Consider the following 27,406-nt stretch of genomic DNA (forward strand, 5'->3'; position numbering starts at 1 on the left):
GGATATTTTAGTTTTGCACGTGCAGCCTGTTTGTTAACGTAGCGGGAGCAGACAAATAGCATGTGACGGATTTGTTTGTCATAAAAATAAAATACAAGAGAAAAGATTAAGACTTTAAATAAAGAGTAATGCAATGCCCATATTGCACCGCAAAGTGGCGACACATCTTTCAAAAAGCTTCGTCTTGTAGTTGTAGAGCCGCCGTGTTCCGGACTGAGAGAGAAGGCGTCAGTGAACAGCAAAGCAAACACCTGGCACCTCTGCACATCCGTTACATCAGTGCCTACTGTAAAATAAAGGTACAAGAAAAAACACTGAACAATGTGTTTTTCTTTTGTTTGTAGCCTATATATGTATAGTCTGCAATATCTGCTAAGCTACAATGGTTTTCATATAATATTTAAGTAATTATGTAAAGAAAGAAACGGGCATTTCCACCTTCTTGATATCAAGAGCAAATTATAACATTGCAGGTATAAGTTTCCCTGTAGGTTTCGCTTAGGCTCTATGTTTGACCTTGCAGTTACATGTTTGGGAGTCATTGTTTTATTATTATTATTATTATGTTGCTGCTGCGGTTAGCATTCAGTGTGTTTGTTTTTTTGTTTATTTTTTTGGTTGATTGCATCACTTGAAAATATCTGAGTGAGGAAAAGGTCGGTCACAGAAATTAAAATCCCATCTGCTGCTCGGTGTTTTAGAAATCCACGCCTTTATTTTGAAAGTCCACGGCCGTACGTCGGCTGCCGTGCGTCTCTCCGGTGAACGTGGCTGTTGTGTTTTGAACAGGCACCAGCTCCTCCACCATCCTCACTAAATACAGCCCTGTGTCTCAAGTGTTGGTCTGTGGGCACAGTGGGGCTGGAATGTCCGCGACTGGCTAAGTCCGGAGCATCTGCTCAACAGTGCAGAAGTTGCGTATGGATTTAATGATGATGAAAAAGAAGAAATTTAAGTTTAAGGTGGATTTTGAGCTGGACGAGCTCTCGTCGGTCCCCTTTGTCAACGGTGTCCTCTTCTGTAAAGTCCGACTGCTGGACGGCGGCTTCTCCGAGGAGTCTTCTCGGTGAGAACCTGTTCATTTAATGCAGCACACGGTTTTTCTTTGAGGCTAAACGATCTCGGTAGCTTTAGCCTGTTATCTACATAGCTAACTACTGTTAGCTAGTGGCTTATATGTTCCGACGTTTGCAACTAGCTAACGTTTGTCTGTGTGACTGGCCGTGAACTAGTCGAGCGTTAGCGTCGAGGGGAGAAAACCATGAAATATCCATTGAATAATTAAAAACATATTCTCGTCATGTTCCAGGCGACATCTGGTCACGTTTCCCAGGCTTAACTTCCCTGCTGGGTCGTGGTTTAGGAGACGGCGCTGTGAGTAGCTGACGCAGACCTGCCATACAGCTAAATATGACTCCTGTAACAATCGGTGCAGAATCAATAGTGTCTGTGATGTCCTCGCTTGTCTTTGGTCCCTTTTTGTCGTATGAGACTTGTTATCATTGAAGTAGGTGAAAGGTGGGTGAGTGTAAGCTCTTACTGAGTGGTGGGAAGTTTATTTACATACATTCGAAAGTACATTTGTATGGTAATTTATGGTAATTGGTATTTGTATGGTATGGTTCAAATAGAGTTTCTCTCTCCTACTTGAGTAAGTTACTGTCACGTTACTCCACAATTAAGAGAAATATATGATACTTTTTACATTTATTTGATATTTCAAGCTACTCTGCAAAGCAGGTTTTACAGTACGAAATGTATAAAAATAAATAAATGTACACCCTTGCCAGTACTAGGTTGGACGCTCTTTGGCCTTTATAACTGCCCTGATTCTTCATGGATTCATTCATTGCTGGAATCACGGCTTAGAGACTTTAGTCCATATTGACACGATGGCATCACACAGTTGCAGCAGATGCAGAATCTGGTGACAGTGGAGGCCATTTGAGCGTAGTAAACTTATTGTCATTATCAAAAAAACAGTTTGAGATGATTTTAGTTTTATGACATGCTGTGTTCACCTGTTGGAAGCCATCACACCATGGGCACAGTGCGAACGTAAAGGTGTAACATAGTCAGCAGCAATGCTCAGCTAGGCTTTGGCATTCAAACAGTGCTCACTTAGTACTAAGTGGTCCAAAATGTGCCACGAAGACATCTCCAACAGCAATAAAACAACCAGCAGCCTGAGTCAATACAAGGCAGGATGGAACCATGCTTTCATGCTGTTGACGCCGTATTCCAAACCTGCCAATATCCCAATAGAAACCAAGTTTCATCAGACCAGGCGACACTTATACAATCTGGGGAGTCGTGTTGTAGTCTCAGTTTCCTACCTCTTAGTATACGGCAGTGGCACCGAGTAGAGTCTTCTGCTGCTGTAGCCCATCTGCTTTAAGGTTTGGTGTGTTGTGCGTTCAGAGATGATCTGATGCATACCTCAGTTGTAATGAGTGGTCATTTGAGTTATTGAACCAGTTTGGCCATTGTCTTTTTGACTTCAGGCATCAACAAGGTATTTTTATCTTTTTTAGCCCATTCTCTGCAAGCCCAAGAGATGGCTGTGTGTAAAGAAGTCCCAGTAGATTGGCAGTTTGTGAAATACTGATACCAGCCTGTCTGGCACAAACAACCGTGCAATGTCCAAGGTCATTTTAATGACATTTGTCTCCGCTTCATATGTTCAGGTTGAAATTCATAGTGTCGTGACTATGTCTACATGCCTAACAACATTAGATTAGATACAGTATTTGCCTTACAAAGAAGTTGACCGGCTTGTTAATGTTTGTCAAAGCAGCCTGGTGGCACAATAGGTAGATGATAAGACTGGGATGCAGAAGTTTCCCAATCCAAATCCCAGCCCACGCACCAGGTGTGTCGTTAAGCGAGGCACTCGTTGCTAGCTCCCCGAGGTGCCCACTGCTTCCCCCAGGGGCATGTGGTAAATGCAGAGGACAAATTTCATTGTAACATGTATGTGTAAATATATATTTATACTCAATGATGACAATAAGGCTTCTAATTCTAATTATCTAATTCTAATTACCCCAAATGATTTCTTTCATAGTTGGAAAAATTGTTCTGTATAAATCAGTGTGTTGGGCCCCAACTATTTTATTTTCAATTATTTTCATTATCCATTAGTAGATATGTGTTTGATTGCTTTGTTTATATAATGATAGTAAATCGTCGACAATCCATGATCTTCAGGTTACAGTCCTCTGACAATGTAACTGAATAGCAAGAATTAGAAATCTGACAATTGTATTAAAAATTATATTCCATAATCAAAATAGTTGTCAATTAATCTGCTATCCCTCGACTGAATTATCGATTACTACATGCAGCTGGCACACAATATTCATCAAGAATTTTAAAGATACCTAATACTTGAAAGTAAAAGCCTATATCCATTAATTGCAAAAGTGTAATGATATTGATTTCTATAGCTGGCGAGTTGAGAAAAGCAAAAAGTATGAAATATATAGATAGATAGTAAAGGATAAGTGGCCATAAAAGTACATTTTAAATTTGCATTATTAATCATGCACAGTGCATGGAAATGCCACAATAATTCTGTTATTGCTGCCAAATTGAAACAAGCAAAGGAAAGTGCTGCTTTTTAAAAAAAAAAATTTTGTAACTTGTTTTGTTGTTTCACTCATAATTTAGACTCATAACAGTGGACAAACTCATTTTTAACATGTGAGCAGCCACTGCAGCTCATTTACAGAGTATAAGCTGTTAATACCATGCTAAATAATAAAAGGGTTCTGGCTTTAATTAAACCATCCTGCCACTGTGCTGTTATCCTACTGCTTCCCTTTGTTTTCTTTTTATGTCTGAATGCGTAGAACTTACAAAGAAAAAGACATCAGAAGTCTAAAAGTAACTAAATGCCATTTTTCTGCATCGGCTCGTTGTATATTCATACTAGATTCCCTCTTTAATCCCTCTACAGTCTTTTGAGTCATCCATCAACTGTGAGTGTAAAGAAAGTGGGGAGTGTTTCTTTTTTTTCTTTTTTTTTTTTTTCTTTTGATGTGGTTCGTCATCAAGACACCACCATTATTTCAGCCCAAATCAGGTTTTACTTGTTATAACAATATATATCTCTTTATGGATGAATTCAGACTTGATTGTCTCATTGCAGCTTTGAATGGGAGATCATATTTGTTTCATATGGATTTGTACTAAGAAGGCAGTTCAACACTATTAGCTATTTATTTTATAAATGCAATTTTGGCTCCAACAATGGGAGTGAAGGAAAATGGTAAATGGTCTGCTCTTCTCTACCTATTTGCACTTTACACTGCTTCTTATTCACCCATTCACACTCACAATCACACGCAAACTGATTGGGGAGCTGCTGTACAGCTGGCCTTTAACTGGGAGCAACTAAGTTGGGGTTCAGTGTCTTGCTCAAGGACACTTTGATCGAACCAACAACCACTCTATTGGTTTGTTTGCTACCTAGGTTTATTGCAGTATATTGTGCAGCTGATCACATCACCCTCCCTGCAGTTTTAAGTTTGTTGGTTAGACATAATACTGTTTCTGAGATGGATGATGTGGGACTGCAGCTGCCTTTAAAAGGAGGCCAGATGTAGTTTTACTAGATATCTGTGCCATGTACAGAGATGAGATAGAGAGGACCCCACCTTGTGCTTCAACCAGACTTACTCCCAATAACTGTGAATTTTGCTGCATTGAAAAGTTTTGTAAGCCTTACAGTACATGGAATAAGCCAGAATTCCCAAAGCACAGTGTCCAGCTGGCTGGGAGTTCCCTCTGTAACTCTGGGAGTTCACCCTCCAAAATGTATCAAGCTCAGGATGAAGTCACTGTAAAACATTGCTCACACATCTGCTGCTTTTTATTTATAGTGTAGCAGGATGTGCAGCACAGCTCAGGCCTGTGTGCCCAGTTAGTTGTCAGTCCTACAGATGGGCTCATACGTCTACATACCCTGGCACTTTATCCCCCCCCCCCCCCCCCAAAGTGCCTCAATGATACTGAGGTAGGAGACTGTGATGGCCACTCCAGCACCTTCCCTTTCTTTCTCCCGTAGCCAATGGAGTTTCAGATCAGTGTCATGTTGGAATGTCCGTTTGCAGCTTTGGGATGATGAGTCCAAAACGTCCTCCAGTATTTTCTGATAACCTGGTGTGTTCATCTCGCCATCAGTTTTTTTTTCTATTAGCAACTCAACCGTGCAGCCGATCTTTCTTCCAGTACGTCCTTATTGTGCATCTTGACACAGCCCCAGCACTTTTCTGTAGAGAAGCCTGTATGTCAGCTGAAGTTATTTGTGGGTTCTTCCTTGCAGTTGTGGCTGAAAGTTTTGTTGGTCTATTTGAACTTGGCTTGGAATCAACAGAACCTCTCATTTTCCACTTCTTTAACAGAGTTCGAACACTACTGATTGGCATTCTCAAATCTTTTTATATCCTTTTGCTGTTTTTATAAGATTCAACCACCTTCTCTCGCAGGTCCTTTGACAGTTCTGTTGCTTTCCCCATGACTCAGAATTCAGCAAAAAACAAGACTCGCTGACTTTTTATACACCCTACCATGATATACAAGCAAACAGGTCACAGGTGTGGAGTGTTACCTTTATTAGCCATAATGGTTTTACGTTTTTGCATGATCAATCATATTTTCTAAATAAAATGGACAATATTTCACAAATTCTGCCAGGGTATGTAAACTAATGAGCACAACTGTAACTATCTTCACACTGTGTTAATCTTTAAAGTACTAATCCATTAACGGTTCCTGCTCTGTAGCATTTTTATTTAATTTTTTTTGTCTTGTCCATATTTAAATTTTTACTCCTTGTATCATTTTCCGTTTTGTACTGCATCAGAGAGGAAAGGTGTCAGCTCTCCTCGCATTCAAATTCAAGAAAAGACATGATCAAAGTGATTAACGCGTGGGTTGCCTCGACAGAAGGGAGTCGGTTCTGGGGGTGGGAGAGGAGAGGATGCCAGTGAAAGACGGGCCATCTGGGGCATCGTAATGCTCTCCACGCACACACAGTCTCGCTCTCTCACTTAAGCTCATCCTTTTACCGAGAGCACACTACACCTCACAGTCATTTTAACATCTAGCTGGCAGAGGATGCGTGTTTCTCTATTACTCTCATGCCGACACAAGCCCCACCTGCAACCTTGGGATTCACGAGTTAACGCAAGTGAAAACACAATTTAGAAGAGTTTCCTTAATATCAGACGAATCTGAGGAACCGGGTAACTCTTATCAGCTGCTTGAGTCCTTAGTGTTATACTAAGTTAGGATGAGATATTAATAGTTAATCCGTTAGTTATTCAACAGTTTTTCAATTAGTTATTAAGTAATAGTTGAATAAAGTCCACAGTTTACTGATGTGATCAGAGCTTACAAAGCAGGAAGGTTTGGAACTCGTCAGAGTCAGCAATACAAAATATTGTCACTATTAAAATTCATTGTTTGTTTTTTTTGTTCCAATAACAATACGTAAACATGCTACTGAAGCTGCAGTGAGAGGTTTTACAATTTCCTATGTGCTAGAGATACATTTTCTTTTGTCAACGCCAATGGGCAATTTTCGACTCGCCAAACTACCCAGAGGAAACCCAAAGTACAGGCAGCCCACACAAAAAGCTGGCACAGAATCAAACAGGTGACCCCTGTGCCAGCAGCGCTCACCCTTTATCTGATCTATGCAAATCCAATTCTACTCTGAGTTGTCCTACATCCCTCAAATCTAGTTGTAAGACTGGTTTGAGGCCACAACATATTATCTTTGCTTATCATCTGCATGATATCTGCTGAGAGAAGTCTTTGTCATTTCCTCTTGCAGGGAGGCAGTGCATGCTAACTGTGTTCGATGGAGGAAACGGTTCTCTTTCCCCTGTAAGATGAGTGCCAATGCAGGAACTGGTGTACTGGACCCCTGTGTGTGTCGTGTATCTGTCAGAAAGGTACAGTATGCTTTTGCATGTGAACAACAAGTTCCCGTTTCAGTTTGCAGTTTTTGTGCAGACTGTATTACTACTCGTCTCGTTGCTCTGTAAATAAGGTTGCAACAGAGGAGCGTCTCTCCAACAATTGCGTCTTCACTGTCACCTCCTTTTGACAGTATATTTTAAATTGAAAGTTAACGCTTTCACGCAGCCTGAATCTTAAATCAAGTTGCCTCAATCTTAAATTGAAGTAATTTAAAATACAATATTTGTAATGTTTTACTGTTCCAATCCAACCATTTCATAGTCAGTTTAAACGTATTTCAATTAAAATTTGTGGCTTGAGGTTTTGTACAGTCATTTAGTGGAAATGTTGTTTCTCTTCTCCAGGAGCTGAAAGGAGGGAAGGCATATGCAAAGGTAATTCATCACATACTTCTGTTATCCAAACCCCCTCCCCAAACACGACGTCCAGACTCCCTAGATTTCCAATAGCTGTCCAAACGTGGGTCAGTTTGTAGTCTCCCCGGAGACATTGCTACCTACGTGACAGGTGTCTACAGTTGATCCGGGAAACACTGAAAAGTGATGCAACTGTCACACGTGTGTTGTTGCCCAAAACGCTACCATTCGATTTAATGTGATTGTGTCCCATTGTTTCCCAGTTAAGCGCAGCAGTTTGTTACGTTAATTACTGTTAGTAGGATTATTGTTGACCTTGTGTTAGCATTTTGCTAATGTAGTTATCAGCAGTGTTTTTAATGTCTATTCAGTAAGTTGAATTCTCTCACGTCAGCAAATAGCAATTCCTAGAACCTGACTTCAAGAAAACACACTTCTTTATACTTGATTAGTCAATTGAAATAAATTAAAAATCTCAAACTCTATCTTCTTAATAATCTGTAACTTTTGAATGTTTTGTAGTTTATTTTTTTTAAAACTACAAGGCCATGGTTTTTATTTTAAAATATTCAGCTTAAAATCACTATATGAATAAACTTTAACTTGCTTACCAGTTATATCGCATTTCTCATGTCCAGACATCTTCCACCCAGAGATGGCTAAAGATCACACTCCTGAGATAAAACAAACTTTACCCTGTGTCTTTCTTCATCCATCAGCTTGGTTTTGCAGATCTGAATTTAGCAGAGTTTGCTGGCTCAGGGAATACAACCCGCAGATGTCTGCTGGAAGGCTACGATACCAAAAATACTCGCCAGGATAACTCCATACTTAAGGTAATGTCAAGCATTGAGCATCGACAGCCCCCTGATTTAACCTATATAGGGGGATATTTTGGTGTTTTAAAAACAATTTAGCTGATGGAAAACTAAGCTTTTCCTAACCTGGTAACAATGGTCCATTAGATAGCAGCCAGAAATTAAATCCATTAAGAAAAAAGTCCACTGTTATTTGATTGTTTGGACAGATAGAGCAGGCATCTAGAAACTGTAGGGTCAATTGTTCAATTCCTGGCTCCTCCTGAATCCCCCACACGTTGAAGTGTCCTTAAACTAACAGGTTGTGTTTGAATGGCAGCTGTTCACAAATGTGTTCCATGAGGAGAATATAGTACTCGAAAAGAAAAATGCTGCAGTTGGTTGAGTAAAAATGCTTTTTCTGTTTTCATAGGTTATCATTAGCACACAGCTCATGTCAGGGGATCCCTGTTTCAAAACGTAAGTGAATTTTTTATTTATCCGGTTTTGTATCTTGTTGCTACTGACTGAATTTGTTTGGGAGCCACTCGAAGAATGTTTACAGCTCTGGTACCAACAGCTGTTAAGGCTGTGCTTGTTCAGACCTGGGCGAGTTTCATGGGAATTGAAGCGCACAGGATTATGTCTCGAGCCCTGACTGCTTTCAAGTACAATAGGTGGTCATACGAGTTCTCCTGGTAAAATATGCCTTTTAGTGAAGTCTGTCAGTACAGAGACTTAATCCTGTTTCGCCCTAGTGCATATAATTATTTCTACGTGTGTGTGTGTGTGTGTGTAGCAGGAGCTACAATTCTTTTTTTAATGTACATAATATCACTTTTAGCTTAACTGAATCCCATCGTGAATGCTAACAAACCCAACCGCTCTTTCCCTTCATAAATGTGCTGTACATCAATTAAATGCAATTCCCCATTTCCCTCACATTTCTTTTCTTCTTTTTTTGCATGTATTTACATGTCCGACCCATTGAAAAGCCTCATTCTCTTTCGTTTGTCTCCAGACCTCCCTCCACAGCCACAGTGATCGGGATTCAGGGTGATGGAGAGAGTCTGTTGGAGGAGAGGAGAGGAGGAGATTCACAGAAAGGCTGCTCTGGTGAGGCGAGTCACGCCACATTACACTCTTCTGCTCTGCTTAGTCATTGCCATTTGCTTTTCTTTATTTACAGAGCACTGATAGTGAGAGAAAGTGCTCTTTTGCTGTGCCACTGCATCCGTTGCAGTTTCTTACAAGTGCAGCAACGACGGTTTTCTGATCCACTCACTTTTCCTACATTATGCTCCTGTTAATCACTGGTATGGATTTACATTGAAACAGCATTGATAACTTCCTACAAACATTTTCCAAGCAACACTTTGGGTTGTATCACAAGGCTGACACAGTTTTCATTTTGGCTTGATACCAGTCGCACAGTACTCTGGAGACACTCTGGAGGCATATGCATGAGTAGATTCACTCAACATTACTTCACTTCTGCTTATCGTAACTTCTAGTTACTCTATCTTGATAGCAGATTTAATGAAGGATGACAAAGACAAAATTACTGAAATGACAATCCAAGTTTATGTCTAAATTCAAATAAGGGAAGTGCATCATTTATTTTACATTGTATATATTATCTTTCTTTAAAACTGTGGGCAGTTCTGCGTCGCATAGAGAATTAATTAAAGCACAACTTCTAATTTACCCAATTACTCGATATATTTCACCCCACTCGTTTCCATACTCACCTGCTGAAAATACAAACTGTCAAATGCCTACTGCTGCGTTGCATTTTTAAATGTTGTACAACACTAACAACTATGTAGGTTCTCACATTGAGATGCAGGTAGATCTTATAAGCCTGATCTGATTTCTAGTGTGTGTGTGTGTGTGGCTTTGTGCCCATATGTCTTTACAATATGAGGCACTTTCGCTTCTTGTGTTATGAAACAGTTCCCCCATCCTCTTTGTGTGTGGGTAGGTGTGTGTGTTTGTGTTCATTCATGTGTGAACATGTTGCAGCGTTTAATGCTGGTTCCTCCTGGATGCTTCAGCAACTCTTTAATGTATAATTTAAATTGCCTCTCTTTTAGGGTAGCTACAATCTGCTCTGACCCCTTAGGCTCATGGTTAAAAATAGGGCTGTGTGCATGTCTTTTCTGGGGCGGGGGGAATCACATGCGCACACCATGTCTGCGTTTGTTTTGTAGACAATCCGCTTTTCCATCAGCATCTTCTCATCATCCTCAGCTTCGCTTCATGTGTACATTTCAGACGGGAAATGTAGTTATTCTGCAGATGGATTTTTATTTGACATTATCTGTTCTTCATAGCAAGTTGTAATGTGGCAAATTATCTATTATCAGACTGTTTTAGTCTATATTTGTCCACATCACAATCACTGCTGTTAGCTTTATGAATTGCATATAAGAATGAAAGGATTAGGTAGCAGCAGTCAGCGTAGTGTCACACAAAAGTTCATCCTGCTTTCGTCTTGCAGGTTTTGCAGTGTAGGCTCCAGATTCACCCATTCACTGCAGCATCCACTTTTTACCGTGGTTGCACGGTCTGTCTCCATAATTCAGTGTGGGGGGGGGTCTGTGCCTAGTTGTCAGTCAGTGGGCTAACGTTGGCATCCTCTCATCTGTCCCTCCACTATAGTTCGAGGGTCATCCTTTCCTGCAGACCTCTGAACTCTGAAATTGTGTGTTTTATGCAAAGCTCAGCCTTTTGGCAGCTTGATATTAGTATTGTGACACACAAGTTTATGTTGTTAGACATATTGTAATAAGGCTTCAACTTAATGGTCACAATTTTACTCACTGTTCTGTCACAGCACTCATAACTTCTTCAGTCAGATATTGAAATTTGACATGATCTTGCACAACAGCCTTTATCTCAGATATTGTGGATACTCCTCACATAAGTTACCCTACAATTCTGAGACGTTCTTCAGAGTTGGATCTTTTTTGCCTGAGCTGAACTGACAGTGCCCACACATTTGCCAACTGTGGTCACTTACTCATTAAATCAGGGATGCCGAGGGCAGTGTGTGGGAGCTAGTCAGTGGAGTTTTCTTTGTATCTACTGCCATTTGAAAGCAGTAAGCTACAAATCAACAGCACTTTAATAAGATCTAGTCAGTATATAATAGATGGCCGAGTATTAAAAAAAACTAGGTTTGTGTCTGTGGTCCCAATCAGATGTTTGGAAAAATAAAAACCCGCTGGTGTCTCATTAACAGGCACTTTAATCAGTATCTGGGACTGAGTGTTTCTATTTGTGTCATTCGTTTCTGCAAAGTAGAACCATATAACATAAAAAAAAGACATTTTACACAGGAAGGCTGGATGGGATGGTGGTGTATCAGTACAATCAACCACAGATTTTTTTCACTGCAGACACACTGAACTACTTTTTGTGTGGTGGTGGTGTTTTTTTTTTTACTGAAATTATGTTTGTGTATGTATGTCTTTGGAAGCTTTCACACCTTTGTCGTCATCTTTATTTTGATCGGTTCGTCATAAATTTGGCAGAGAGTCGAGAAGGGAAGTGTCCAGTTGTTCCCGACGAGCTTGTGGGCTGCGGCCACTCCCGAACATCTAGCTACGCCAGCCAACAGTCCAAACTCTCAGGTAGGTGCAATCCACATAAAAATGTTAACTTTTTTTCTGGTTCACTGTTGCTAGGGTGACAAGCATGATGAACAGTCATAAGAATATTTTTTCCAGTATAATTATATATGCTATGCTCTAGGCTAGTTGGGTCCTCTTGTTTCAGCAACCATATTAACCTACGTGTACGAAAGTAAACACACAAATTTTCAAAAATGTAATGTCTTTGTGAGGGAACCACCCAATACTAATATTTTCTTTAATTTTCTTAATTTTTTATTGCACAAAATGTTTGCACAAGGTCAGCAAGAGGAAAGCTTTTGACTAAGGAGGAGGGAAGTGATACAATTAGTTTCCAATGACATCCCACCAGAGCAGTTGAGTACTGAGGCTCGAGTTTCCAGACAGATCAGATGACTGTTCTACCCGATTAGAGGAAGTGGCGAGATGCACTGAGAACAGTGCTAATGGCCTCTATTTCAGAATTTGAGAATGTATTTCCAGTCACACACAACTCTTGAAAGATGTATCTGAACCTCGTGAGTGTTTGGGAACTTTGCTTTTATCATCGCTGCAGTAAAGATGTCACTGCAGCTCTACTGAACAGCTCAATCATTAAGCACATTTGCAAAGAGCCACATAGATGTGCAGTATTTAAGAAGTAGTGTCTCAGGTGCAGCTGCTCTCGGCCTATGAAATGCTACAATGCATCTTTATAGAGCTTAACAGAAATAAAATATAAAAATGGGCACATTAGCATTGTAGGAGAAAAAAAAGCTGTTGTTAAAACATTGTTACCGACTTTTAGAGAGGAGACAAATTCAATTGAATATGTCATGGTACATCTTAAGTTATTCAAAATAATTTTCCCTCTCTCTCTCTCTCTCTCTCTCAGGCTACAGCACAGGTCACTCGCGCTCCTCTAGTATGTCAGAGTTCAGCCACAGGAGAAACCATTCAGTAGGCAGTACCTCAACAGGCATTGGCAGCATCCCAGAACCCAGCGATGACAGAGAGTCCAGACCCTGCCCTGCTCTGCCCGAACACCCAGTCCAAACCACCACCACTAGCAACCCACCAGGCACACCGGTGCGAAGCGCCTCGTCCTGTGAACGACTCAATAGGTGAGTCGTCAGCTTTATTACAGCTGAGATGTGTGTCACATTTCAGGAAGCAGCTGTCGTGTAGCAAAATGCTGCGGATGAGTATCTATAGTGTGAATAGGGACTTTGATTATTTATTACCACTATGATTTAAGAGAAGTATTTTCTCCAACTCAAGACTGGATGGTTTTAGACACTTCTCTGGTTCAAGATGCCCTTTATTTTTAGACCAACCTCTCTGAAAAGCACTCAAGTGTTTTGTGTAGGCCTTTTTATTTCAGGCACTACAGCAGGTTTTACTTGAGCAAAGCAAGATAACTCTTTAAATATAAATACAACAAGACTGCAAGTGAAAAATGTCCCATATTTCCCCATTATCAACTCATGTTATCTTGTTCCTTAAATCCATTTAAAAGCAGAAGATTTGGTGGTAGGCAGTTTTTATTGGCTTTTGTTTTGTTGTTGTCTTGTTTCAGCAACCATATTAACCTACCTGTACAAAGTAAATACACAGATTTTCAAAAATGTTAACAAGTGAATCACTTTAAGCTGTAAAGAATGATGATGTAGTCTGAGCTTGTGGATAAAAGAGTGACGTAAAACAAAAGTAACAATGAATAATGGCTCAAGAAAATGCTGTTGGTGAGTCAGCAAACAGAACATGTAGTAAGAAAGAAACTCCCAGATCCTCAGGGTGGTGAGAACATTAAGTAACCGGTCTCTAAGCTGACTTCATGTGTGTCATGTAAACAGGAAAGCTGGTTTCTACTAGTAGATTTCTGTCGGAGAACACAGGTTACTCTGCCATGTAAACACATAACCAGGTTTCTAATTAAAATGTCTGTAGCTGCTAACCAAAGGCTGCAGGCAGCTGATTGAACGGAGGGATCATTAACAGGTTAATGGGGAGATGGCACCTCATCTTAAAAGTCCACCTGAGGTTCAACACTAGATCTCTTGTACAAATTTAAATAAGTCACTTTCCCCCGTGGATTTTTAAAATTCATTCACGTGTCTTTTCTTTCTCTCCCCCTGCGCTGTCACTCTGCTGCGACATGAACACAGACAGGCAGAGAGAGAGAGAGAGAGAGAAGTCAGAAAGCAGAATTTTCCATCATTATACAGATCCAATGTGTTCCTGGCTTCTAAAATAAGTCAGAGGTGGAGGGGAAAAAAAATCAGGTTACTCTTGTGCTGCATGTATACGTGGCTCTCGTGTAACACAGTTTCCCGATTTACTCAAAGAAATTAGCTTTCTGTTAAGTGCATGTAAATGCAGAGTGAATGAGCATCAGGTTAGTACTGGGAATGTGGAACATAGCACGTTTGATCCACCACAGCAAGAGTAAGAAGTACTTTACAAATGTGTGGTTGCTATTAAAAACAAATTATTTCCAGCTGCCAATGTGGAATCCATGGATCCATTTTCAACCACACCACCACTTGGCACTAAGTGAAATGTAGAGTATGAGGACCAGGCAAGAAAACCTTTTTGGGGCTGAGGTAAAAGACATTAGTGGCCAAATAGACACAGACTGACTCTCCTACATCCTCCCCTCAGGCACCCAGTGAAACAGGACTCCATGGAGTGTCAGCTAAAGAGAATGGACGACACGAGAGTGGACGCAGACGATGTTGTGGAAAAGATTCTCCAAAGTCAAGACTTCACACCCAATCTACTGGACTCTAGTGCTGAAGGTAGAACACACAAATGTTTGTACAGCCATCAAAGTGAGGACATTCTTTGACATAATGCTCATGTCCAAACCTAAATCCAACCTTAACTTTGTCCCTGCTTTGTAAGTAACACTTACTGGGTCTCACTGAGTGACAAACACACACCCAAAAAAGCCAAGGATTTTATATATTATGCTGTATGTGCCCAGGCAAAGTTACAAAATGCAATCATATTTAGAATTTATTAGTAGTGATTCTTGCTTTCTCAGATTATTGTGTCCGGTAAAAAAGTCACTTTGAATTGTCGGATAAAACCATATTTACATACACACAAATTGAGTATCAGTTCCAAAGAGGCTGTTTAGTGGCAACTGGTCTTTCTTGTGATTCTTGAAAATGTTTTACCTTTAATCCAAATTTATAAAGCCTTTCAAATAAAAGGTGTAACGTCTTCAAGAATCGCAAGGGAGTCTTGTTGCTCCGAATCAGCTCCATTAGGATAGTTATCAATCCACTCATCCAACTCACAGCAAGAAAGCAAATATGCATAATTCTATCATTTAATCATAACAGCAAGCAACATGATTATGCAAGATCTGCAGATGTGAGTGCAGCCGTAGTCAAAACATAGCCTCCAACTGACAAACAGAAAGGCAGGAGACATCCAGCTACTGTAGAAGGTATAGTTTAAAAGACTGCATTGGACACAAGATGGTGCCTGTGTCCCTTCCCCACCCAAAACTGAATATAGATAATGTAAACTTCACGTGCCCTGTAGAGAACGTTAATTATTAAAATTTACTGACACAATTAGGGAACCAATATTGCTAAATATTTAAGTTGCTTTATAAGAAACACGGTAAAGATTAATTGATCATTAATAGCTCTGTGTTTAAAGCTAAAACCAAAATCTGAAACTAGTACTGTGTGTGTGACTTGTGTAATGCTAGTTTGCATTACTCAATAATTACCTTGACAGTATTGTGTTACTCCCTGAGTCAGGGTGTGTGTTTTGAGAAGTAGGCCATTGTTTTCTTTTCTAAAGGTCTCATCCTGCTCAAAGCTAGGAAAGGAAAGCTGCTGTCAATACATGATAATTTTAGGTTGCCTAGCAACTGCTTGCTCCTCGTGACAAAAATCATATGCGGCTGGTCTCTGTACTAAATGAATGTTACTCCAACTGTGTCTGTTTCAGAGGAGGGGCTGCGGCTGTTTGTTGGGCCTGGGGGAAGTACAGCCCTTGGAAGCCACCACCTTCCCACCAGGTGAGCTTGATCAGCCATGAGATATTCAGTGACCTGAAGTCATATTAAATAATGCATACAAATGAAATTGTCAGAGGTGGATAGTCTTTTGCAGCAGGTTCAGGTCATCTCTGATGATTCCAACTTTCTTTGATCAGCATAATGAATAGATGTCTACAGTCAGTTTTTACGTACCTCACAAAAAAATGATGTTGAAAGTAAAAGTTAGGCCAATTGAGTCAGTGTTTTCAGTTTATTACAGTAATTGATTAAGAAGCCTGGATACACCTTGGACACTAGAATAAGTCAACATAGTTTTTTTTTTATATACAAGCACAATTGTCAGTGGTATATGTGAGTAGGGGTGATAATATGTTTGTTGTTGTTTTAACAATGTGGCAGCTGACATTATCATGTATGTCAGTCACTTTGTGACAAATTACAAGCACATATTTAGATGTAGCCTAGTAAGGTGAACAGTGGCGTATGCAGTGTGCCACATACATTCTTACTGCACCATAAGCTAAGCTAGTGTAGCTGCCTAAACATAAAATGCATGACTTCTACGAATCTCAGTGTATTTGTTGTTTTAAATGCAAAACTGAAGTTAAAAATAGCGACAGGGCACAAAATACAGCCACCACCGGCCTCACAATCTACATTGTTAGATTTAATTATCTAACAATTTCAGACTACGTGGACTTATGGCCCCAAATTTTAATCAAATTGTGTCTTATGTGCAATATCAACCGAATAAATCACTAGCAAAGCTGCTATATTTTTACATATTGTAAACATAATAAAACCGGAGGCAGCAACAATGGGAAAAGAAAAAAGGTTCCAACATGAAAACACACTCAGTTATTCTTTTCTTGTTGCAACACTATTCTGTAGATTGATTCTTCTGACGTTTGCTGATGGCCAGCAATAAAAAAAAAAATTTAATAAAATGCTGTTACCACATAGATTACAAAACACACTCCCCCTATTTGAGAGCAATGAGCGCTCCCACCCCTGAATTGGCCTTCCTTTGGTGCTTTAAGTAATGCTACAACAATAGGAAAAAAAAGCATGCATCATTTAGTGAACTTTAATTTGCATTTTCCAAGTGGCCCAGTACATGTTAGCTAACGTTATTTCCTGTCCTCCTAGGGTTGGTGCTGGAGCGTACGAGCAGGTGGTTATAAAACGCTAAACCTTAAGAGGTGGACACTGTTCAGTTTTTGGGATGTAAGCAAAGTGTCTGTTTGAATCTCCATTCCCACAGCACCTGATCAACACCGTGTCTAATCTGATCACTTAATCATTTTAACAGGTGGACAGTTAATTCAATGTAAACACAGACCGCTCTGAATTGGTGAGGATCCAATGCTCAAAACATGCAACACATAACAAAAACTGTCCACTCCGTCTTTTCTGGGTGAAACCAAGCCTCGTCTTTGAGTTCAGCTTTATCACCCAGCATTCAAAATTATCCTTTTAAAAACTGTTGGGAATGGAAAGAAAACTATTCAGGATTTATATCTAATGAAGGACCAGAGGACAGCCTCTGTACATCATTAAGACAAGAGGAACTCCACACTGAAGAGGAGTATGCCATTAATTTTCAGAACATTCCTTCTGTCTCTGTTTAGGACGTCTTCTCAAAGGGGACACCTCTATTTAATATTTGCGTGTAAGCTGCTAAAAAGCTGTAATTGCTGGCACTTATAACATACCTGTTGGTTGTTTTGAAGGGGAGATATTTTACTACAAAAAGGTAAGATGTCAGAGCATTAGATGTGTGAATGTGTGTATTTAGTGTGTGTGTGTGTCTGTGGTAAGGCCATTTTTATTACTAGTACCAGGTGTGGATGTATAATATATATGATCTCCCGTAAGAAATGCTGTGTTGGTACCTGCAAAGAGAAAGTCCCACTTGTTTAGCAAAGTGCTGAGCATTGTTTTAACAAGAAATCCCTCAAGAGAAACCTGCCCTACAATGTCAAAGAGCAGTAACAATTGATTTTGGCCAAACGGGATTTGATAGCACAGTTCATTTTTATCTTTTACATTTAGCAAAAATAACTTTAAATAAATCCAAATCGTACTCAGTCACAGAGAGACCACCAAGTAGAAGCTAAAGCCAGTGTATCACATTGGAAACTAGCTGGGGCTAAATCCAATCATGAAGTGAGGCCCAGAACTAGCTCAGCAATTCTAGTTATGTGCCATATTCTTTGGCACTTATTTGTTGGTCTCTCTAAATTATAATTGAAAGTTTGAAATAGTAAGTTGAATTATTGATTTAATTTAGGATTAATTTAGTTATAAAACAAATTGCAATAAGTTATAGACTATGTATAGTAAAAGGTTAATTATCTTGAACCATCGTAAAAGGACAAGAAAGCTGAACGAATATTCTTTAAATGTATCTTTTCAAACATACAGACTAATACTGCTTTACCTCACATTCCCTGCCAATACTCCAAATGCAGAGTCTGCATTTTTAGCTAGATGAAGGTTCTATTGCAAGCTCTGAAATAAAAAGGTCTTACAACCTTCCTAAATGCTCCACGATTAACATGTGACAATTCAAAGCTGTTTTTTCTTGACTTGCGTGTTTGTGTAGATACTGATCTGTGCCTTTGTGGGGCAGGAACTAATGAAAAGTGTAGAGACTTCTATAATTACATCCTAAAAAGAGCATATGTTGAATTTCCTATCTTTCAGATGTGGAGCTTTGTATGCTTTGCAACTCAACTACATCTCTCTGAGCTCTCCTGTTGATCGGGAAGCTTACATTAATGAACAAATTATGATCCTGTGATATATCAATAATCTAACTCCTGTAAAACTGCAGTTTGTTAAAGTTAGAGCTGTAGAGTAAAAGACTGGAGTAACCCACTGCCATGATAGAAAATAGGGCTGAACTATATAGGTTAATAATCTGAATTGTGAATTTCTTTGAAAGAGCATTATTGTAATTTAACAAGCCAGGTCCTCTTCTGTATTATTCAGTGCAAACAAATAGTAGAAATACGCAGTGTAGCACACAATCTCATGTGACACACACGCAGACAAAACTTCTCCTAAACTCACATTAATTTGACTATACCCTTTTTAACTCCGACTTCTTTTACAGTTTTTCCTGCTAATCCTGTCCATTTCTCTCTCACCCCCTCCCCACACACAGTTGGTGCATTTGAAAAAAAAATGTTAACTACCAGCCAACAACATACAAACATCAAGGATCCAGCTGGCCAGCATAGCCCCTCTCTCATGCAGAGAGCATTTTCCATGACAGACCGTAAGCTAATTGTTTTGATCAAACACTACTACACTTAAGCCACAGATGCTTGTCAGCTGATACCAGACTCAGATGCCCTAAGTAGAGTTTGGAGTTTTTTTAGATGCTGGAGGACATCTGTGGTGTTACCTTACCTGATCATTTAAAACCAAAATATATCTTAACGACGTATATGACGTTCCTGTTTCACTTTGACACTTGTGTGGTCTCTTGCTCATCAAAGTTATTTACGTCTTAAACTTTCGTCACCCACTCTTACTTACTTCCTCTGCCGGCAGGGGAAGGCACATGAAGCCTGTGGGATGCCTCTTGTTGTAGCCTTAAAGAAAATGAATAATAATAATAATAATAATAATCTTCGCTTTTGCCATTTGAAAACCTGCGTTGTTAAGTTTCAATATCCATTAAAAAAAAAAAACGATTCAACATTCAGCCCTAATAAAAACAGAGCACGCAGATTTCTAAAGAGCGATACATTTGTGTGTTGATTATCTCCTAGCATCATAGCTCAGGCAGTCAGATACGTCAGTGCTACAGACATAATAGCTTCAAAACAGTATAAATCTGCTGGGTTTTGAAATCCCGATACTTTCATGCATGGTGATTTTGTGCACAATACACATACACAATACTCTTACTTCCTGGGACCCTGCAAAGCCTATGCAGTATCTGTAATGAGAACACTAAACACAACAATGATCATCTGCAACCTTCTTTCCTGTCATAAGCTTTAGTCGAGGGAAGATTAACACATATATTCTATCAATATCTGCACAAGTGTCATTAGTGTATGTGTTCCAACTATATAATCTGTGTTCTATTATGTTCTGCACGATTAAAATGTCCTCTCAGCTGTCAGAACTTGACACATCATCATGTTTATCCTAATTTGCTATTGTGCCAATAGTAAATTTCACACTAAATTGCTTTAGTGTGAAAAACAAAAGACATATTGTTCCAATTGCATAATGTTAAGAGCAGATATCTCCTCAAATGTCTTTGTTCAACTCTAAATCAATGTTCTCTGTTAAGAATTACATCTATAGGCTATTATTTTTGAATCCTTCATTGCAGTTGTACCATATTTTTACCAAATATTTTGTTTTAGGTGACAATTTCTCAGTACAGTTATGGCAGTGTTTTATGATTTATGGCTTCCAAATATGAACTTTTGTCTTTCTGGATAAAAATCACTTTCACCTGTGTGAGACAGGTATAGTCATCTTGGTACCTAACATGTTGTTACAAACATGGTTGCTTCTTCTCTTCTGTGAAGCTGTTGTCAATTTAAAACTGCTAAATGTTTCTCCAGTAAAGTGACATTGTGCTGTCCAGTGTTTCCTTTACATATTTGTTCCTATGATCAACATCGACTTCCTTAACGAGTGTACTGGATGCTTCAAATGTGTACCTAGCACTGTTGAATAAAACTGTAAAAGCCTCGAGATGTGCAGTTTGTCTTTCATCTTAGAATAATTCACAGCATTCAAATTGTGATTATTTTTGGCAAATTTACACTTTTTATTGGACTATTTACATTTGGACAGTCTAGTGGATTTCAAAATGTAGCCACACACTTCAGAGGCAAGTGGTTGATTTAAGGGACATGTAATTAGACAAATAAATTTGTCCAAAGTCCAAAGGTGCAGTATAGGATTTGTTAGCAGAACAGGAAAAACCTTTCCTTACTTGTGAATTCCTTTGTTAAATCCAAGTCACCTGCTTTTGCTGAAAACACAGCCACATCTTCCAGATCAAACATCTGCCTCCCAGTCTTCCTCTTGCTCTGCACTGGAGGGGCACTGCCTGGCCTCTGAATACCCACAGTCTTCAAAACCATTAAGATCCTCTTCATCAAGATCTAACAACACAAATCAAAAGATTAATACTACGCAAGTAATAAATTATCGTTCACATGATGACATGTTTTTTTTTTAACTGCAATGAAATGAGTTGCAGAGATCAATGATTTTGGAAACTTTAACAAACTAGCTCTGTCAATCATTTAACTACTGTGAAGCCAATGTGCAGTGATGACATCTGCTTGACAACCCCTAGTGCATTTCCCAAAGGAGGATAAAACGGTGACATTTGTGAATATGAATGGCGTAATCCTTGATTTAATATGTAAAAGTGAAATTAACAAGTCTAATGCCATTTTGCCAAACTTATTGATTTGCAGCAGGCTGTGTTTGTAATTCTCATACTTCTTCCCATTTTGACTAGTGGAAAAGACAAAACAACAATCACCCCATAGTCAAAGTTAGCATGAAACTACTCTGAAGCAGTTTTGCAATTAGGAGGCCACAGGTACATGCAAGGTATCAATACATCTTTCTCCTCTGCCTCTGAAATCACATTTTACACAGTATATTCTCCCTATTCTAATATATTAAAGTTGACATTTTACATGTTTAATAAAATGCATAATACTGATTTAATGCTAACAATACCATGTTCCTGGTCATTCAGAAGCAGAGCCGAGCCGTCCTGGCTCAGTTTAACTTCGGGTTTATCAATCAACAGATGTCTGAGATTAGTCAGACTTCCACTCAGGGCTCTGACTTTGGAACAGCTGGACCACAGCGCAGCCAAGGGTACAGGTACACACCTGCCAGCAAAAACAAAAGGGGAGCAAAATAAGTATGTGATGACTAAACGGGTTAAGAATTAATATTACCTTAAAATTAAGAATAAACTGGTTTCAGATGAATTAAATAAATTCAATATTAAGCCGAAATTGAAAGTAAAAATGCACAAATCGAAAAAGGAAAGATTTGCGCATTTATTTGTTAACTTGGTGACAGTGAGTTAGGTATTGTTTGCAGTTACACATTAAAAGGTAAAACTGATAGAGAACTACCAAGGTCACACATGACCTTGGTCATCAGCTTCCTGCAACAAACTGCTGTCTGGCTCACTATGTCAATACAGCTCTTTCCCATCTTGCTTGAGGACACACACCTATTCAATGTGCCAGATTCCTGTTGTCCTTCGTCATTTGTCCTGAGTGCCTCTTCATCCTCTCTTTTTAGCACACCTCTCACACACTGCTCCGCCGGATTTTTCATCTCTGCTCCACATGCTGCTGGAATCGTTTAAATGTTTATAGGCAAGTGGTTATTTTAAGTGACCTGTCAGACATTACATGCATACTTCATGTACTACATACTTTGTCCCCCAAACAAATAATTTAGTAAGTCCAAAAGTGCAGCTTAAGATTTGTAAGGAGAACTTGTACTGTCCAGCAGGAAAAGCCTTTTCTTACTTATATTTTCCTTTGTTAAATCCAAGTGAGCTACTTTTGCTGAAAACACAGTCACATCCTCAAAGGGTCATGTAAAACAAAGTGAATAGTAATAAGATGTATTTATGGCATCCAAATCATTTTTCTCCATGTCTCACTGGGGGCCTCAATTAAAGGCCTCTGGGATGTTCCTCTTCTAAGAGGCTGTTTGTGCTGATGACATATAAAACAGAATATTCCTGCCAATCCTGTCAGTTATGAAATACAATATTTATTTTCATAAATATGGTTTTAAAAAAAAGAATTATAATAAAACACCTTTCTATTTAAAACTTTTTTTTTTAATTTATGAGGCCAACAAACAGGAACTTACCATCTGATTCAAACGTAAACATTCCTGGTTTGACCATGTTTGTTTGTGTTTTAGTACATAACCTCTGTGTAACGATCGGAAAAGACCGTTCTGATTTACGCATTCACTCTCTATATTCGGTTACTGTGTCACTCTACCACACTCTAACTGAGCTGTGGAGGAGGAGACAATTAAATGGTGCGTTTAAGGACAGTAACTGACAAATGATATGGCCTTTAGTAAGTCAACAACATCTGCCTCTTTACAACAGCTGGTTCTCATTCCTCAAGTAAAAGAGGGATTGAAGTGGAGGTAGAACAGGCAGTGAAGTTTAGGCACAACATTGACAACAACTGCTCTCTTATCCCTTCATACCTACCGCGAGACCTTAAAAAAAATAAAATAAAATTCTGATTAGTCATGAGATTAACATCACTTGATATAAAAAAATGTTCTTTTGCCATCAAAGCATGGCAGGCTGCCATACTTACACCAAGGTAGGGGAGAAGTAGCCAAACACATATTACGTGCCATACTGTGCAAATGCATTGATCATTATCAGGAAAAAACTAAATTCCTTGTGCAGTGTGACTAAACATAAGTCTAGAGCCATAAACAACAAGGCTCTGGAATAAGAAAAGGAAAAATTGCTGCTACAGTTGGTAGAGCCCCCCACATAAGCTCCATCCCAACATCATGGAGTGAATCTGGGATTACATGATGAGAAAGAATAAAAACAAGAGACCAAATTCTGTTTATGATACTTGGACAAAAAAAAAAAAAAAACTTCACTATTGCAAACAACTTGGCAGCAAAAAACCTACCAAAGGAAATGAGAAAAATAACCTCCCTTTCTGTCATGACACATATTTCTGCACATAGAAGCTTTCAATACTGGTTCCCACATTATTAAACGAGACATATGTGCAAATTTTTAGGAACTGAGATCAGGCATCGGGAAACTCACCTGTCTGCGGTATCTCCACCGGTTTCTTCAAGAGCCCCCCCTCCCTTTCCTTCTCAGTCTGGCAAAGTGAAGCGATATCATCCCTCTCATTTGCTTCCTCCTCTATCCATCTACTCTTCAGTTTCTCTGCACAGTGCAGTACCTCGCTCACCAGGACTCTCTGCAAGATGTTATTGTCCTGCAGGCTGGGGTAGTTTATAATATACAGCTGATAAAGAAAAGACAAGACATAATTCAGAGCTTCTGAGCTGTGTGCAGGAACTATCACAGAAACATTTGTAAAGTCATAATTGTGCTACCTCAAACCTCACTGTTATCAAATATTTCGACGTACTGAGATGTCAAGGCAAATAAAAACCACACATTAAAACACACCAGTAACCAATTTACTTATTATTGAAAGAAAATCAGATTAATAAGAATTTTAAAAGCTACATAAAACTGTAACGTTTCCTTTCCATGTCAGCAACACAGTTTTATAGAACAACTGGTAAAAATCTATAAATACAATTTTTACATGGCAACATGGCAGGGAAAAAAACTCACCAGCGTGTATGAGAACACATCTTCTGCACCATCACAAAACATGTCATTTCTCCCCCTGAGACGGTGAAACACCCCAATCTGAGAGCAGAAGCCGACTTGCTCCTGCTGGTCTGATGGGGCTTGTCCAACACCAGCAAATTCCACTTCATAACCAAACTCCAAACACACCTTTGAAGCCCTGATGAGGAATGTATTTTTAAGTTCAATTTAAATAATTAGAGGGGAAAGGGAAGGAAAATTCATAAATAGAACACAACCATCCATCTGCAAGTACTACAAGAACAAACACCTGAAAATAAATGTAAAAAAAAATAAAAAATGCTTTGTACTGTACCAGGATCTGAACTCTGCTCGGGTCCACTCAAACTTGTGGTCAGTGTGCCTGAAACCTTCCAATCCAGGAAAAAGGGGGTTGAACTCTGAGTTTGGGGTGCTGACGATAACTGCCAAAGGGATCATGTAACCAAACACCACCTCAGAGAAACACTCCAAGTCAGCAACAGTAAGATGCTCTATGCTGAAGACAGCCAGGGAGGACACATGGTGATAAGTAACAATACAGATGGATGAAGAAAGAAAAGATAAAGCACACCGGTTACACCAACAGTTACTTACAGCTCGATACTTGTCACCAGATCAAATCCTCTGAGGCGGCTATCTTTTTGCGTGACTGAGCCCTGGTACAATTCAATGCGCAGCTGATTAAAAGCTGGCTGCAGATAGTCAGCTGATACGGGAGCTAATCCATTCCTGAAAAAAGTAGAATCTTCACATTAAACATAAGGTTTTAACGTACCCCCCCAAAATTATCGGTGGAAACGATGCTGGGTCACTACATTTCCACTGCTTTGCAGTGTCCCTGAATTATTTTACCCAGAACCCAACGACGCTGCAAAAAAGAAGCGCCAAGCCCTCATTGTTGTTGTTGTAGTGTAGCTGTCATTCCAGGAAAAAAACACTTCAGGGTTCATCTGAGACCAATATTCAGTGGCCGCACTAGCTGATCAGAGTCTTTCAAAGTTACAGTCTTTTTCACAATACATTTCACTCTTTTTCTCCCCGATGTGCCCTTGACTGCTATGGCATAGAGATATGGAAGTTGTGGTTCAGTTTCTTGTTGTTCTGGTGACCAGCTTTCGTCATAAGCTGTAAATGGCATTGGAAGCAAATTTGTACTTTCAGATATAACAGCTGGAGTATTTTTGCTTTTTGGGGATTTGGAACAGAAATATTTGAAAAACTTATCCCCACTATCATCCAGACAAGATGGATTTTTTTTTCTCCTTTCAGAAGGGATTGTGTTTTTACCTACATTGTTTTTAGAGAAACAAGTGATAGGTAAAAGAGTCCCACAAATTCCTACTGAGAGATTCTCAAATGAGCAAGTTATGGCGGATAGTGCTCAAAATGGACTTAAATACATTTGTTTGCATACTGTTACATGACTGTGGAGACCATTTCTCGGAGGACGGTGCTGGAAGTAAACGTCTGATTCAATCGCAATAAAACTAAATAATATTAAAATAATTTACCAACATTAGAAGCCTCTCCTATATCTGAAATCAAGTTAGACAAATGACATTTTAAGTGTTTGCACCTGGGATACATGTCTTTTAAGCAATGTTCCATCTTGTACTTTCAAGTATTATGAATAAGTTTTTTGCAGTTTTTTTTCCTCCCAAACTCTTGACAACTTCCGACAGGTCCAAATCAAAAGCCAAATATGGACCCGCATTGTTGAACTTGGTTGGATTTTATGGTAACATCACTTTAAATGCCGAAATGCAAAAAGGTCATTACATTTCCACATTATTACGCCAACGTTTATCAATATATTACGTGCGTTTTTAAATGTCAAAAGCAGTGAGATCTATACACCAACGTCACACTATATATTGGGAAAACCCACATTTAAAAAAATGTGCACCGTTCACTTTTAGACACACGTACTTTTTCTTTTGGAGTTTAGCACCATTGGTGTCCACTCCGACCAAGAGTTCAATTTCACGGTGAAACTTGAGCTTTTTTAGGAGGGTGCACTCACCACAGCCCAAGTCCACAACCTGAGGACAAAAGGGAAAGAATGTGAGGTTTTTAATCAGCCAGGGGATTCAACTTTTTACCTGAATGAACCACAAGAGTAAAATATTAAAGTTAATAGCGATAAAAACGCAGACATAAAGAGCATTGGCGCTAATACCGCGCGTCATTGTAGCGAGCTAACCTAGCTAGCGCCATGTAAGCGGTTAGCTAAGTGTACCGTTTTCCGTCGTTCAGAAACACTCTAGCTTCAGAACCGACGCCTCATTTCGGAGTCGGGCTCGCATTTCACGTTTAGCTACCTTTTGGGGCTTGTTCCTCTTCACAAAATCGACGACGAACTGATGTCGCTGCCTGTGAAGCGGTGGATTGAACATCGATTCCATGTTGATTCGGCCAACGTTAACGTCCACGGCACTGCCGGCCCACGTGCTGCGCTGCTGTTATCGCGCGTCCCTGCGGGTTTTTTCTCACGTGCACGAAGCCTGAAAAGTAGGTTTTCCCACCGTCTATCAGACGATAATTTTTACATGACTTTGTTTCTACATCCAAATTCGATGTTCAAAAAACACATCTATACTTACATCTGCAAGTAGTACGTAAAAATATTATCTTCCCAAGATAAATGTGTAAAATCTGGTATAAGTTGACTAAATGTACAAAAGTTAAAATTACTACGATACTAATGTATTTACATTTCAGTCTAGTATTACTTCAGCACAGTTCAGAAGAAAAGATTGTAGTTTTACTTCACTACATTAATTTGACATCTTTAGTTACATTTAGTTAATAAAATCTGATGAACTAATAAATGATGATGTATTCCTATGGATTAACCACCTGACAGCATATAAAGTGACTGAAATCAACTTAAACTTTACAAGCTGTGCTGTTTTGTTTCACCCGAAGTTAACAGTAACTTTGACCCTTATTATTATTTATTTTTAACCCAGTTTCTTTACCATAGTTTTCAACTTGAGAGTCTGTTAAATAAATGTGGATTGGACTTTCATGTTATCAACAGCATCACATACAATAATGTTTACAATACATGTTTTTTTTTAGTGTGGTACTTTATATACACCACTTCAAAAAGTACATGCTTTAAAATGTACTTAAAGTGGTATTACTTATAGTGGATTATTTGTTATAGATAAATATTTGCACTTTCTCCCACC

At 39.2% G+C, this 27,406-nt stretch overlaps 2 protein-coding genes across 4 annotated transcripts; one reads left to right on the plus strand and one right to left on the minus strand.

Moving 5' to 3' along the window:
* The first annotated feature begins 186 nt into the window (after positions 1-186).
* Positions 187-20,521, plus strand: fam102bb (family with sequence similarity 102 member Bb). 2 transcript variants are annotated; one of them, XM_067512312.1, is made up of 11 exons: positions 187-299; positions 6,845-6,965; positions 7,338-7,367; positions 8,069-8,185; positions 8,580-8,626; positions 9,168-9,262; positions 11,686-11,784; positions 12,659-12,887; positions 14,428-14,564; positions 15,739-15,808; positions 16,940-20,521. In XM_067512312.1, exons 2-11 carry the CDS (start codon positions 6,903-6,905, stop codon positions 16,980-16,982), a joined length of 930 nt encoding a protein of 309 aa, XP_067368413.1. In that variant the 5' UTR covers positions 187-299; positions 6,845-6,902; the 3' UTR covers positions 16,983-20,521. The 2 variants fall into 2 exon arrangements, with proteins under 2 accessions (XP_067368413.1, XP_067368412.1); XM_067512311.1 differs by lacking the exon at positions 187-299 and adding an exon at positions 751-1,066.
* Positions 20,522-20,595: 74 nt separating this feature from the next.
* henmt1 (HEN methyltransferase 1) lies at positions 20,596-26,811 on the minus strand. 2 transcript variants are annotated; one of them, XM_067512310.1, is made up of 9 exons: positions 26,531-26,811; positions 26,139-26,251; positions 24,804-24,938; positions 24,523-24,705; positions 24,189-24,366; positions 23,643-23,850; positions 22,041-22,161; positions 21,530-21,687; positions 20,596-20,937 (listed from the first exon to the last, which is right to left on the minus strand). In XM_067512310.1, exons 1-9 carry the CDS (start codon positions 26,612-26,614, stop codon positions 20,831-20,833), a joined length of 1,287 nt encoding a protein of 428 aa, XP_067368411.1. In that variant the 5' UTR covers positions 26,615-26,811; the 3' UTR covers positions 20,596-20,830. The 2 variants fall into 2 exon arrangements, with proteins under 2 accessions (XP_067368411.1, XP_067368410.1); XM_067512309.1 differs by having other exon boundaries at positions 22,041-22,164.
* Positions 26,812-27,406: the final 595 nt, after the last annotated feature.

Source organism: Channa argus, chromosome 8, assembly GCF_033026475.1.
Source record: "Channa argus isolate prfri chromosome 8, Channa argus male v1.0, whole genome shotgun sequence".
Classification (NCBI taxonomy): Eukaryota; Metazoa; Chordata; class Actinopteri; order Anabantiformes; family Channidae; genus Channa; species Channa argus.